The sequence below is a fragment of the Acipenser ruthenus genome, chromosome 3 (assembly GCF_902713425.1).
Source record: "Acipenser ruthenus chromosome 3, fAciRut3.2 maternal haplotype, whole genome shotgun sequence".
Classification (NCBI taxonomy): domain Eukaryota; kingdom Metazoa; phylum Chordata; class Actinopteri; order Acipenseriformes; family Acipenseridae; genus Acipenser; species Acipenser ruthenus.
The window spans coordinates 87,435,342-87,448,757 of NC_081191.1; the positions used below are offsets into that span (position 1 = coordinate 87,435,342).

At 40.3% G+C, this 13,416-nt stretch overlaps 1 protein-coding gene across 2 annotated transcripts in view; it reads left to right on the forward strand.

The window, feature by feature from the left end:
- Positions 1-4,933: 4,933 nt before the first annotated feature.
- The window catches only part of LOC117435568 (rho GTPase-activating protein 39-like), a 121,169-nt gene continuing 112,686 nt past the window's right edge, over positions 4,934-13,416 (forward strand). For both annotated transcript variants that reach the window (XM_034058864.3, XM_034058865.3), the window contains exon 1: positions 4,934-5,112. In XM_034058864.3, the coding sequence (XP_033914755.3) occupies positions 5,102-5,112 (11 nt within the window). In that variant the 5' untranslated portion in view covers positions 4,934-5,101. The remainder of the gene's footprint in view (positions 5,113-13,416) is intronic.

The window sequence follows — 13,416 nt, forward strand, 5'->3', positions numbered from 1 at the left end:
TCTCCCATCATGTTCTCGTTATACTGTCTTTGGTAGCGGCGTTCAAAGTCCAGTATATCCTGGTGGAAGCGCTCGCCTTGCTCCTCCGAGTACGCTCCCATGTTCTCCTTGAATTTATCAAGATGAGCATCAAGGATATGGACTTTGAGGGACATCCTACAGCCCATTGTGCCGTAGTTCTTCACCAGAGTCTCAACCAACTCCACATAGTTTTCGGCCTTGTGATTGCCCAGGAAGCCCCGAACCACTGCGACAAAGCTGTCCCAAGCCGCTTTCTCCTTACTAGTGAGCTTCTTGGGGAATTCATTGCACTCCAGGATCTTCTTTATCTGTGGTCCGACGAAGACACCGGCTTTGACCTTTGCCTCAGACAGCTTAGGGAAGAAGTCTTGAAGGTACTTGAAGGCTGCCGACTCCTTATCTAGAGCTCTGACAAATTGTTTCATAAGGCCCAATTTGATGTGCAGTGGTGGCATCAGCACCTTCCGGGGGTCCACCAGTGGCTCCCACTTGACGTTGTTCCTCCCCACAGAGAACTCGGTCCGCTGTGGCCAGTCCCGCCTTTGGTAGTGCGCCTTGGTGTCCCCGCTGTCCCAAAGGCAAAGATAGCAGGGAAACTTGGTAAAACCGCCTTGGAGACCCATCAGGAATGCCACCATTTTGAAGTCTCCTATGACCTTGATGCCATCTCAGAAAAATGCAGATATGTATCCACTTAGTCAGCTGGAACTAAACTGAACTGGTGGGCTTAAGGCCCCTGTATTTATACTACTATTTATATTACTGGAAAGTTCTAGAAAGTTCTAGAAGTTACTCCAAGCAATTAGGAAATAACACTTACTACCAAGGAACAAAAAAAAAAAAAAAAAATTGTTACACGGTGTAATAGGACATTACAAAATTGGAAGAAAATGAATAAAAATAATTGATTAAAAAAAAAACAACCAAAAAACCAACATGGCTAGGTCAAGCTGAAATGGATAATACTGACATCAGCATAAGACCTGTTCTTACCTCTCGACTACAGAGCTTGCCCTTTAGTTGAATGAAAATGTTTGGTTTGCAGTTCACGTCCAGCCCTTGCCTTTCCATTCAATTCAATGGGCTGAGATAATGTAAAAGGGCGGGCAAAACTCGATGATGTAATACTTTCAAAAAGTACAGTGACAGTTCAATACAGAAAGACAAGAGACAAGGTCCCCTGTGTCTCACCTTGATCGGACCACCCTGCCTGTCTGTCTGTACCCCCCACAGTAACATGCCCCCTCCCCCCTTCGAATCAGACTGTGTGCAGTGATATTTGTTTGCTGGGCTCAGAATTAATCTTGAATATCCCATTTGTATCTGCTCAAAGAGGATTTGCTCCACTGCTCTGTCTATTTAGGAATGTAATTACCAGCTGCTCTGGGAATCAGGGAGAGGGCAGAGGGGGGAAGGGTGGGGGAGGGGGCGTTGGAGAGGGAGAGGGAGTGGAGAGAGAGAGAGAGGGAAAAAAACAAGTAGGGGAATAAGAAAGACATGAGGCAGGGGAGAGGAGACTGGGAAGAAGAGAGGGGGAGACAGGATAGAAAAGGGAGGGGGCAGAGAGGAAAGAGAAGGAAAAGCCATGGGGGAGGGGTGGGGGGAATAATGGGAAAGGAAAGAAGATAGATGAGCAAGGGAGGAAGTGGAGAAAGAGGGGAATGGCAGGCAGAGGGGAGAGGGTGGAAGGAGGCAGCGGGAAAGAGGGAAATGAGAGAAGGAAATTGAGAAAGAAATTGAGAAATGGAGAAGTAGGAGAGAGAGAGATCGTGTGGTATTTTTGTAAAATGGGATCAGCAGGATATTAAGCTTTTCTGTTTATCCCACACTCCTCCAAACAGGATTACATCCACTCAGCCCTGCTGCACTTTTATCTCTGGTCACAACAACACAATGACAAAGGTGCACATAGCCTTGCTCTCAATTCTGACTTGGGTTGTCTCCACCCCTTCAGGGCCTTGTGACAGAGAGTGAATGAATCCGAATCAACAATCTCCCTGCTGACCTGTGAGGACACTGTATAACCGGAGCAGAGTGCCCTGGAATGGATGGTTTGGCAGTTCATTCCAGGGTCAGTTGGCAGCCGGCCATCCGAGAAGGGGGCGGGGCCACAATACCAGAAAGCACCTGAATGCAGTAGGCGATGTGTCAGTCACAGATCGGTCTACACCTGTTCACTACCAACCACACATTCACAGGGCTTCTTTTTGGTCATTAACCAACCAGCTGCTTCCCTTAATGACTGACATATTTTGCAGCCAGTAAGATGTTTTGACCCCGAAGACACGACAAGTAAAGCAGTACCAGAGTTCCTGGAAGGCAAAGCAAGCAAAGAGCTTCAGGTGTCATGTTTTAAAATGAAAATACATGTTTGCTAGAACTTGTGTTTCTTTCAGATGTGACCTACATAGTGAGTGAAAGTGCACTACTGGTAAAGATTTATTAAATTATTTTATTAGCTACAACCTCTCAGTTTACTGGCTATACTGTAATTGTTCATCTTAACATTTTTAGAGCCTGGTGTTTGAGTCAGCATAAGCTGGGGTGTGTTTCTCTTCCAGCTAATGGGATTTGCAATCTTTGTGACAGCATGACAAGAGTAAGAACAATATTATCCAGGGGATTTGCTTTCTAAAGTAGGACTGTATTACAGGGAGTGTTGCTAACAAAATAATTCCCTAAATCTTACCTGCTTTGCACTTCCATTAGCTACACAGGTCTCAATGGTGCACTATGCCTTATTTTCATGATATCTGTTATGCTTGCTCTTCCTGGGTCATTTCACCTCAGAAGCAGTTGGTTGCTTAATGACAAGAGAGATATGCAGATTTGTTTTTGCATATCCATAGTATTTGGTATTTGGACTAAAAGAAAATATATTATATATATATATAAGCAAAAGATGGCTCGGTTCACCATTCATCTCCTCTCCAGTAATGCCTTAACTCAGTGTTGGCGCTCATTCTAATCTAAGACTACACATTCGTACACTCTAAACCAGGGGTGCACAATTCCGGTCCTGGAGGGCCGGTGTCCCTCCTGGCTTTTGTTCCAACTTTGCCCTAAATTACTTAATTGGATCAATTATTACCAATTATTGGTCTAATTAAGTAATTTAGAACACAGTTGGAACACAAGCCAGGAGGGATCCGGCCCTCCAGGATCGGAATTGTGCACCCCTGCTCTAAACAATAGTGGCTGCAGTGAAAACATGGCACTGGTCAGGATCTTTGGTGTAGGATTAATAGTGCACCATATACCGGTTACACTGGCTGTGAGCACCCAAGACGGCGAGCCACAGTACGCTGCCCTAGTCCAGCCTCCAACATGCCGATTGCACGAAGGCGCTGCTCTTGACAGACGTGGCATATTGTTTTTTTTTCTGTGATTTTCTTTATTGCTTTTATTCAAGCTTGCAATTCAACAGCTGAAATCACTCCATATCCAGTGTCCACTGAACTGTCTCACTAATTAGGTGATTAAGTGCATATGCTTCAGTCATAGTCACTCAAGCGTGTCATGGTCAAGGATGAATGATCGAGTGATTAAAAAGAAACCAAAAACATTTTGTCAATGTCCATCGTTTATATACCTTATTTTTTTCTAAAATAAATGTGTTATAATAGTGATAAGTTTCTTTTGCTGCTCTGTATAAATTGTTGCACTTCCATTGGCTACACAAGTCGAACAGCAGACACTCAAACTAGTTTTTGGAAAACGCAGTTACATAAACAGTATAAAATCAGAATTATGAACTATAGTACCACAGGACATTCCTGAATTCAAATCAGTTTGACCATTCATACTCCAAAGCTTCATACAGACCCCTCTTAAGTCTTAGTGGATGGACATACAGTTTGAGCCCATGTTTGCGCCACACTATTTTATAACTAGGCACTTTGTTTTAAAGCTTGGTGAGACTCAGGTTCAGGAACTTGGTTTGAACCCAGCCTTATGGCTGGCTTCACAGACCCGGATTAGGATTAATCCTGGACCACTTTACTTTAGGATGACATTAGGTAGTCCAAGAGGTGTGCTAATTGAGTCTGTGGAAGCAACTGCTAGGGTTTAACATTACGGACAGACTTCTCAAAAGCTAAGAACATTATAGGACTGTAGAAAACTGTTTTTTGCAATACTGTCTTTAATATTGCACCTGCTGCAGCCCTTAATTGGGACTGTATTTGTATCATCTCATTTTGTGTTGTACTATGCAGTTGTACACTAATTCATATTGTATTATGTGTTGTTCTATTGCACAATGTTTCTCGCTGTTTGCTTCTTTTTAACACATTGGTATTTCTGAAAGTACTTTTCAGTTAGTTAGTTAATTAGGTGTTTTGGGGATTGCAGGTTCTGTTGAGGAATGCAGGGCTCGGGCACATTTCTCTAAGGAACATGGGAATGAGGCAGTTATGTGGAAAGCAAAGTATAAAAGGAGGGTTTGACAAGTTAATGAGGGGGTCACCTACCAAACAGGTTTGGAACAGTCTAGCATGGCAACATTTATGTTTATATTTATGGTTTCTTTTAAGTAGTATTTAAGGAAAGCACTGTTTAATGGTATACCACAGCAATGGTTCATTGTTAAACTAAATTAAAATAAATAACTGATTTTTTTAAATTTAAAGCTTCCTTCCATCTCCTCTGTTTGTTTTAAAACAACACACCTGTTAAAGTGACGCCATTTTCATTGCAAAACAAACAAAAGAGTTTATTAAAACAATTTATTCCATCGTGTTAATTTTATAGTCAACAAAAAGTACCTTGATTATTAGGCACAATATCCAAAAACATCATTGGTTTTATGGCTTAAAAAAAAACAAACATTTTAACATACATCGCACTTAGCGTCTGCGTGCCTCTATGGAAACTGCCGGTCTTTGGCAGTGCGTGCTCGCCCCCGGCGGTTGGGTGACGGAGCCGAGGAAAGAGAGAGAGAGAGAGAGAGAGAGAGAGAGAGAGAGGGTGGTTGTTAAATTTAGACAGAAGCGACAGACTGCTGCAGCAGAGCGTTTGAAACCATGACTAACATTGCAAGGATTATTAATATCGGCATTTAACAGGGAAACGCGGGAAAATGGCAGAGAGGTAGGCAATTGCTTTGGCTTTTTTTATTCCCAGATCCAATTTGCGTTTGGATCCTTGTAAGTGTCCTCTGTCTTTATAAGCATCATCAGCACCTCGGCGACTGTGAAGCCGAGGTTTCTATCTTATTCATTCATATGCACGGAGCGGGTGGTTGGGGGTCGTATCTTTTCAGTCAGTTTTAAAGTATATATATATATATATATATATATATATATATATATATATATATATATATATATATATATATATATATATTAAGAAATGTTTTTTTGTTTTAAATAGATATAAATACAGTAGATAGTCCTGCATTTTTGCCAGTCCTAGTGTTGTGTGTTTAACGGGTCGGGTCAGCTTGCTTGCCTTTTTAATTCTTATCTATCATCCCGGTGGTGGTGGCTCGAGCAGGTTTCACCGGCTCAATGTTCTAATGTTCAAATAGCAGGGCTCGTGCACGGCGGGGCAGCAACAAATGTGGGACGAGAAGCAGAGGTGGTGCGCGCACTCGCTCGTTCGCTTTCCAAGATTTACCGTATTAGTTGCACAATTTTAATGATTTGTCAGAATATTTAATCCTTTAAAACAGCGTTTTTTTTAGTAGTACAACAGTATGCAGCGATTTTAATACCCCGGTAGAATTATTATATTTGTGTTTATTGCATTATAATAAAATATATATAATTGTGTATAATACCGTTATATATATATATATATATATATATATATATATATATATATATATATATATATATATATATATATATATATATATATATATATATTAATGCAATTAATAATTGCTTTCTTCTTGTTTGTTTTTATATCTGGCACATGTCGAGGTGCAAGGTGTGTGTATTATTCACAAGGTGTGTGTATTATTCACGTTCTGTGGAGCGCGTGATCAGGAGGAGCAAGCATCTGGCACTCGCACAGCTGCAAAATTCCGAGCGGCGGCACTGGCTTGAGCTTCACAATTCAGCTGGTGGTGTGCTGCTGTTACTATGATGATGATGCAGTTACAGTACATGCTTCGCATTTTACTTTGCGCTAAGCGAGGTTGTTCTATGGTGCACCTGTCACCCTGTATGCTGCTTAAAAAGAAAAAAAAGTCGGGTGAATGGCTTTGTTTAAACTATATGAACAATTGGTGACCCTATTTATTTGTTTCATTATTTTAAAATGTAAATACGGTAACAGAGCAGCGTACACAATCTCCCCGCCGCCGTCTTCTCATTTCGTGATGTGTTGCGGTGGTGGCGTAGCTATTCTGTACACCGTATGTGTACTTGGCTACTGTGCACTGCTATAATGAAACCGACACTGGTATATTTTTTTTCTCGTGTTTTTTTTTTTTGTAATAGTGCTGCCAAAAAAAATTCTGTTCTAGACAAGTCACTTGCATGCTCATAAAAACGCATGTCTATTTTACTAGGCTTCCTCCGCTCTCCACCCAGATCCCCCAGTTAAATTCAGAGAATTGCACGGCGCCTGTAGTCGTCTCAATTCAGAACTCGTTCGTGTTGGTCTTGTTCGGACAGTGCAGTACATACAGTGATGTTAGCGTGTCATTTTATTCATATTATTACCGAATGGACCTTGTATGTATGTATTAATAATACACAGCTTGACTAAAGTGCAGAATAAATAGCCGGGCCGCAAGGTAGGATTTCTGCAGCTGCATGTTGTTAGAATCCTAATATACTAGTTCAACTAAAAGCCTATTTTCCTTGATATGTACCGGTATGTTATACTGCAAGGTGTTTAATGCTAATAGCAGAAGTCTGGATCACAGTATTTTGTCGTTAAAGATACATTTTAGTTCGTAAGGTTTTCCCAGCAATGGCGTTATCTATCCCTGACCACGCCAGCATAGCAGACTATTGTTGCTACCCTGTCTCTTAGTTTTTTCTCAAGAATCCGTGTTTCTGAGTGTGGTGCTATCTAGTAGTAATATAAGTATATGCCAATTATTGGGCTTATCAATTGTTTTGCTTTATATTGTTGCACTAATACAATATATAGTAACTGTCAGTGTAATAGTATAACAAGATATAACAAGTTCCGCCCAATATTTTAAACCTTTAACATTGTTGATGGAAAACATGAACTGCCATGGAGTAATTCAATTCAATTATGTAATCTTTATCCAGGCAGAGGATTTTAAGGGTCTTATAAGCCTCTTTCACACTGGCATGCTCTACCCAGGTCTGAACCTACCCGGGCAGGACCCGGTTTCATGCGGGTTGGCTATGCGATTTCACACTGCTTTTGATAAAGCAGGGTTGACCTGGATGACAGACGCAAGTACACAATGTGCGTATCAGTGCCCTGGAAGCAGCTTGTTACTGACGTTTCCATCCAAGCTTCTCCGGATTGAACCGTTGGACACATTTTTAATTAGAGCAAATGTTTCTACATCCCTGCTGCAATCTGACTCATGCTGTGTCTCAATCCACAAAAATATGGCTAAACAGAATAAACAGAAATGTTCCTTGCAGAAGTGAAACCTTCACACAGGCGTGGCTGTTTGTTTTTTCATCGTCCGTCATGCATTTTGTCTCGCTCAACCCGGGTCAAAGCGTGTCAACCCACATCCTGAAGTGGGTCGCTGGGACCCGGGTTAACCCGGGTCCGATCCAGGTAGGTGGTTTCACACTACACAGGATTGTGACCCGGTTAGCCAGGACCAGGGTAGGAGTGCCAGTGTGAAAGGGGCTCTAGAAGACAGCAGCGACCCTCAGTCACCTACAAACTACAGATGACAATGAATTTGTAAAATTACAATCCCAATACCATTTCAGCGAGTTCAATGTCTTCTGTAGTGTAATAAAATAAAACCAGGCAGGCTGGCTGCAGGTCAAGACAATGGTCCTATAACTGGGCAAACTTTTAGTGATTTAGTTATCCTGCTAAAAATCAGTTTTTAGGATCTTCATGCAAATGTGGGGACCCATAAGCGCTGCATGCGTCCGTCCCTCTGTATGTCCGCCTGTCACTCTACAGGGTGAACGTTTGATAACTGCCATGATTTTGCACCGATCATCTTGCCTTATATTGATGTTTCGGGTTGCAATCTGGTAAAATCTTCATTTTATACAAATATTTTTATAAATTCAATGAGAAACATATCAGCTAGTAGTTTTTTCAGTGTCGACTGATTTTGAAGACATTGAAAGGCTTATAGCTGAAACATCTGTCGTTGAATTAATTATGTTTCTTTTAGTGTCTAAATTCTGCACTATTAAGTGTTAACAGTTATGGATGAAATATTTGTAAACGTTTAGATTCTGAGAAATTATTATTATTATTATTATTATAACCACGTGATTTAATGAACCTTCTTTTATCTGGGTCTCCTCAATCCACAAACCACTTGAGAAACGGTCTGTAAGAAATCAGCCTATCTGAAAACCATTAAGGCTGTAATTGCTTTCTGATAGACTGGTCTGAGCTAAAAAGTGCTTTTCTCTGTTGTTCGATGGAGTCCAGCTGGTGTATTCTTTCGTCATTAGGAAACCTTTGATTGAATTTGATTCAATTCATTACCGTTGATGAGGTGATTCCAGGGAGGTCCTTCTTCCAACAGGCCTGGTTTAATACCTCACTGTGGATGTCGATCTGGCGAGTGTTCACAATCGTTGTAGGGGTGTGCCGAAACTCGTGTTTTCCGTCTAATTACCTTTTAGAAATTTGAAGTTGTTCGGTATTAATTAAATGGAATGAAAATGTGTTAATTACTGAACACACTGATTATTTCTAACCTTTCTTTTATCCTTTTGATATGAAATCATTATTTTTTTTCACTTTCCTTTCCTTAGAAATGTGTCCGCTCTGTAGTGAATTGTGCGATTGTAGTCTTGGGCAATGTGCTATCTCTAATTAAACTTGACAAAGAAATACATATCCCAGAATTAGTTTTAACGAAAGGTCACGTTTGCATAAGAAATCAGTTGCATTTGCTAGTTTTGCAACATATTTTCCCTGTTAGTACGGCAGTAAAAATGTCAGCGCACCGGATGAGAGGAAAATTTGCTTTGAATCGGCTTTTAAAACACTCAGTGCAGAAGTTAATTGCCAATTGACAGTCAACTGTGAAGTTGAGGGAACAGCAGCTTTTCTTGTTTTGAAATCAACACATTAATAAATAGGTGTGTACTTTGCCGACAAGTACTTCCTAAAGGCAGTTATTTGTAGATTTGAGAAACGGAATAGATCTTTTTCAATATCTTTGAAGACGTGAAGATAAACTTCGAAGTTTGTCATTGAATCTATTACATTTTGTCTAATATTTTTTTAAATAAAGTTAAACCGCTTTTTTCTCTCTGTCTAAATGACGCAGTTGTTCTACTGTGTTTGTCTGGTTTTCACAGCAGAGGGTTGAGCAGAGCTGGCAGTTGTCACGTTGTGTGGCAGTCCAGTGGAACCATGCCCTCAATACAGATGGCCTGCCACTCTCACATCCAGACCCAGATTTCTAAGAGGTTGTTGGCGGTTTCCAGGGCACAGTGAAAGTATTGGAATCCCTTTTAACAGGATTAGTGTTGAGATTTGCTCTCAAACACAAGCTGCTACTAATCAGGTTTAAGCGATCTGCCCATTTATTTTAATGCAAGGGCATCAAGCTGGCCCATCGGTTTGTGGAACTGGTTACCAGGGAACACTGTGATATTACATCCAGGTGACCCTGTCTCTTCTTTCAGTTAATATGTACAGTTGACCCTGTCTGTCTTATGTTAAGCGTCTACTCGTGAGCAATTTGGGTTGGGCAAGAAGTTAGAAGACCCTCTTATACCACAGTAGACTGCATATTAACTTTATTATAAGTTATGTTTTTTATAAATCACGGTAGTCTCAAGATGATGCTTATGGCAAAACAAGATGTTCTAGAATGTTCTGAAATCTGACATTTTGATTGGCTGAAAGTGGTTACATGATTTATAATTGCAACAACTGATTTTCTTTTTTTTTTTTAATATAGCGCTATACACATGTGCATCACTAGGGGCTTTGCAGTAAAACCGGATCTACTGAGCTTATTCTAAAACCTAATTGCCGAACTCTTAATTGAACGTTTGACTGAGTTTATAAATAGACATTGACACAGATTTTCTTTCCTTTCTTTTTCTTTCTCTCTCTCAAGTTGTTGATCCTTGCAAAGAATTTCAGATCTTTATTATTTTATTTATTATACAAGGTTAGTCATGTGATTAGAATCCCTCCCAGAAAATGGTGCAAACTAGGGGTGCCTACGTTCCCTCTAAGACTTTCATTTAGTTAGCCATTATGGCTAAAGTAACTTAACATTTTTTAGCCACACTGGAAAAACTTAAGCCACTTATAACAATACTTTAAACAAGTTATAAACATACTGTTTCAGCAAGGCAAAAAGACGTGTGTTTTATTTGAAAACAAGTAGATATTTAAATGCCAGACCCTACCATTTACAATACACATAAATATTATATTTAAATTGCACTATAACTCTGATTCCCATTTAATAAATGCCAAACTTAGTCCCATGTGAAAAACATCATTACAGATTTCCTACATTCTGAATAGGTTTGCAGAGATATTCATGTGCTGCATAATCCTTTACATTATTTTGACTGTGACATGGTTTTCTTTCCACTACAGAACGGTAAAGCAAAATTGTGCCAGTAGACAGTGCTGTTAGTGTATGTTAATATTAATGCCTCCCTGACCAACCGCAGCTCTAGTTACACAAGATTGTACTTACGTGATTATATTAGTAGGATTGTACAGCCACTACTGTGTTTAAAATTATTATTATTATTATTATTATTATTATTATTATTATTATTATTATTATTATTATTATTATTATTTTTACCATGTTCTTTCACCTGGGAGTACTGACAGTAATATTGCACCGATTCTGACATTAAAACTCAATATATCATAGTGAGACGAATCCTTCTTTTATTAAATTGTTCCTCTTTTGAATCCACTCTGTTACTATTTCCAAAATATATTTCAACACATTTTAAAGAGAAAAAAAAAAAACTTAGCTGTGATCTTTTGAAGGTGCGTGTTTCTGGCTTGCCGTCTGTGAAAAGGTATGTTTGAAACCATGACTGCTTCACCTCCCTGTGACTAGTGTCACGGTCATATTTCAGTTTTTTGTACATGGGTGACTGGTAATCCTTGGGCTACATCTTTTGGAACATGATTCTGGTAATTTGTACAATTTTTTCTTTATAACATTTATTTCCGTTTGGATGCCATGTTTTCTTTTACAAGCAGAGCCGTCCGCTGACTGTTTCTAATTAGAGCCTCTGTCCCTCCCGCCAAACTTTTTTGGCATGCATATGTTACATGATCAAGCTAAAGGGCTTTCATTGGGCAAAATCAAACTAAACAGTCTGTAATGATTCATCTACCAGCACATGTTGAATGTGCTGGCAGTCTTACACAAGTACCCTTTCAAAGCCTTTGACACCGTGGCGAACTTGGGGAATTTCAAAAATAGTTGAGCCACAAGGGAAAATGTTTCTCTTGTGGCGACCGGCTAGCGGGAACATAGGGTACAGTAGAATGACTTCTGATTAGACATCATCGAATAGTTTAGGTAAAACATAGTGGAATAGGTTGCTAGTTTTACAGTATGTGACAGTGCATCATGGCAGTCATTACACCTGCAAGTGTTGATCGTACTTAATCGACTTTCACAGTCTACATTCATTTAGGCATAACTACACATCTGAGCTTGTGGGCTGGAAACAAATCTCATTGTAAAATCTTGAGTGGCAGCGTCTGAATCTCTTCTGAATCTGAGTGTGTGTACTGCCTTATTTCATGAGAATGCAAAGCCCCACAACACACTGTTCAAAGATGTTTAAAAATCTAGACGTCGGGGCTCCCGAGTGGCGCATCCAGTAAAAGCACTCGTGTAGAGTGCAGGATGCGCCCTATAGCCTGGACGTCACCGGTTAGAGTCCAGGCTATTCCACAGCCGAACGAGCATTGCAGTGTGTAAAAAAGCGGGTGGCTGACGGCACACGCTTCGGAGGACAGCGTGTGTTCGTCTTCACCCCTCCCGAGTCAGCGCAGGGGTGGTAGCGGTGAGCTGAGCTAAACAAAATAATTGGGCACTACTAAATTGGGGAGAAAATAACAAAAAACTAATTGGCAACTACTAAATTAAAACAAAAAAAATAATAATCTAGAAGTCAGTGTCTAGCCTGCATATATTTGGCAGGATTTAAACACCGTGGAGTGTGTTACTGCACTTCTAATCAGTGAATCAGTCAGAGGGGTTCACAAAGTTTCAAGCCATGTGTTGTACAGTATCTGGGATTGCTTTCCTCTTTCCTTGCCATTTTATTAGACAAATTAACAGCCTGTCACAACAGTGAGTTTATCAAAATTGCAAGCTGAAAAGAGCGTAAACCGGAAGGGGCAATGTTATAAAGAAGATTCTGTTTTGTAAGGTTTTCGTAATATTTGCAGAGGAAAACACAGAGAATACAACAACAAAGAAAAAGCAACACTATATGCGTACGTATCACATTATATCAATATTCTGTGTCGGTTTTTTTTTTTTAAATCCCAGACCCTGGCAAGGAGCTCTCACTGCACTATATTACCTGTATTGTGAATTCTGTAATGGAATGAAATCAGAAAGTGGAGCAATTGAGACACATGCAGCACATGCACTTAAAGCTACAGTATGGCCAAAGCACTTCTTTTAGCTGTACATATATTTTTAAATAAAATAGTGTGATCCAGGGGCTTCCGAGTGGCGCATCCAGTAAAGGCACTCTGCCTGGAGTGCAGGATGCACCCTATAGCTTGGAGATCGGCGGTTAAAATCCAAGCTATGCCACTGTTGACCGTGGACGGGAGTTTCCAGGTCACACAATTGGCCAAGCGCTGCCGGTGCGGGGTAGGGGTTAGGTCGGCTAGGGAGTCCTTGGCTCACAGCACACCAGCGACCCCTGTAGGCCTGCCTGTACACAATTCAGAACTGCGTTGTCCTCCGATTTATTGAGCATATTGCAGAGCAGAAAAAAGCGGACAGCTGACGGCACTCCTTTCGGAGGATGCGAGTGCTCGTCTTCATCTCTCCCAGTGAGCCGGGTTGAATAATAATTGGACATTCCAAAAATTGGGAGAAAAATTGGATAAAAATAATTGTTCAAAACAGTGTGATCCTGAAATAGTTACTGTACTACTGCATAATACAGTAAATAGATATACAGTAATCCCTCCCTTTGACAAACCTCTTACAGGAATTGTTAAACAAAGAGTAGTTAATGTATTCTGTAGAGGGAGTCTCTCTTTTTG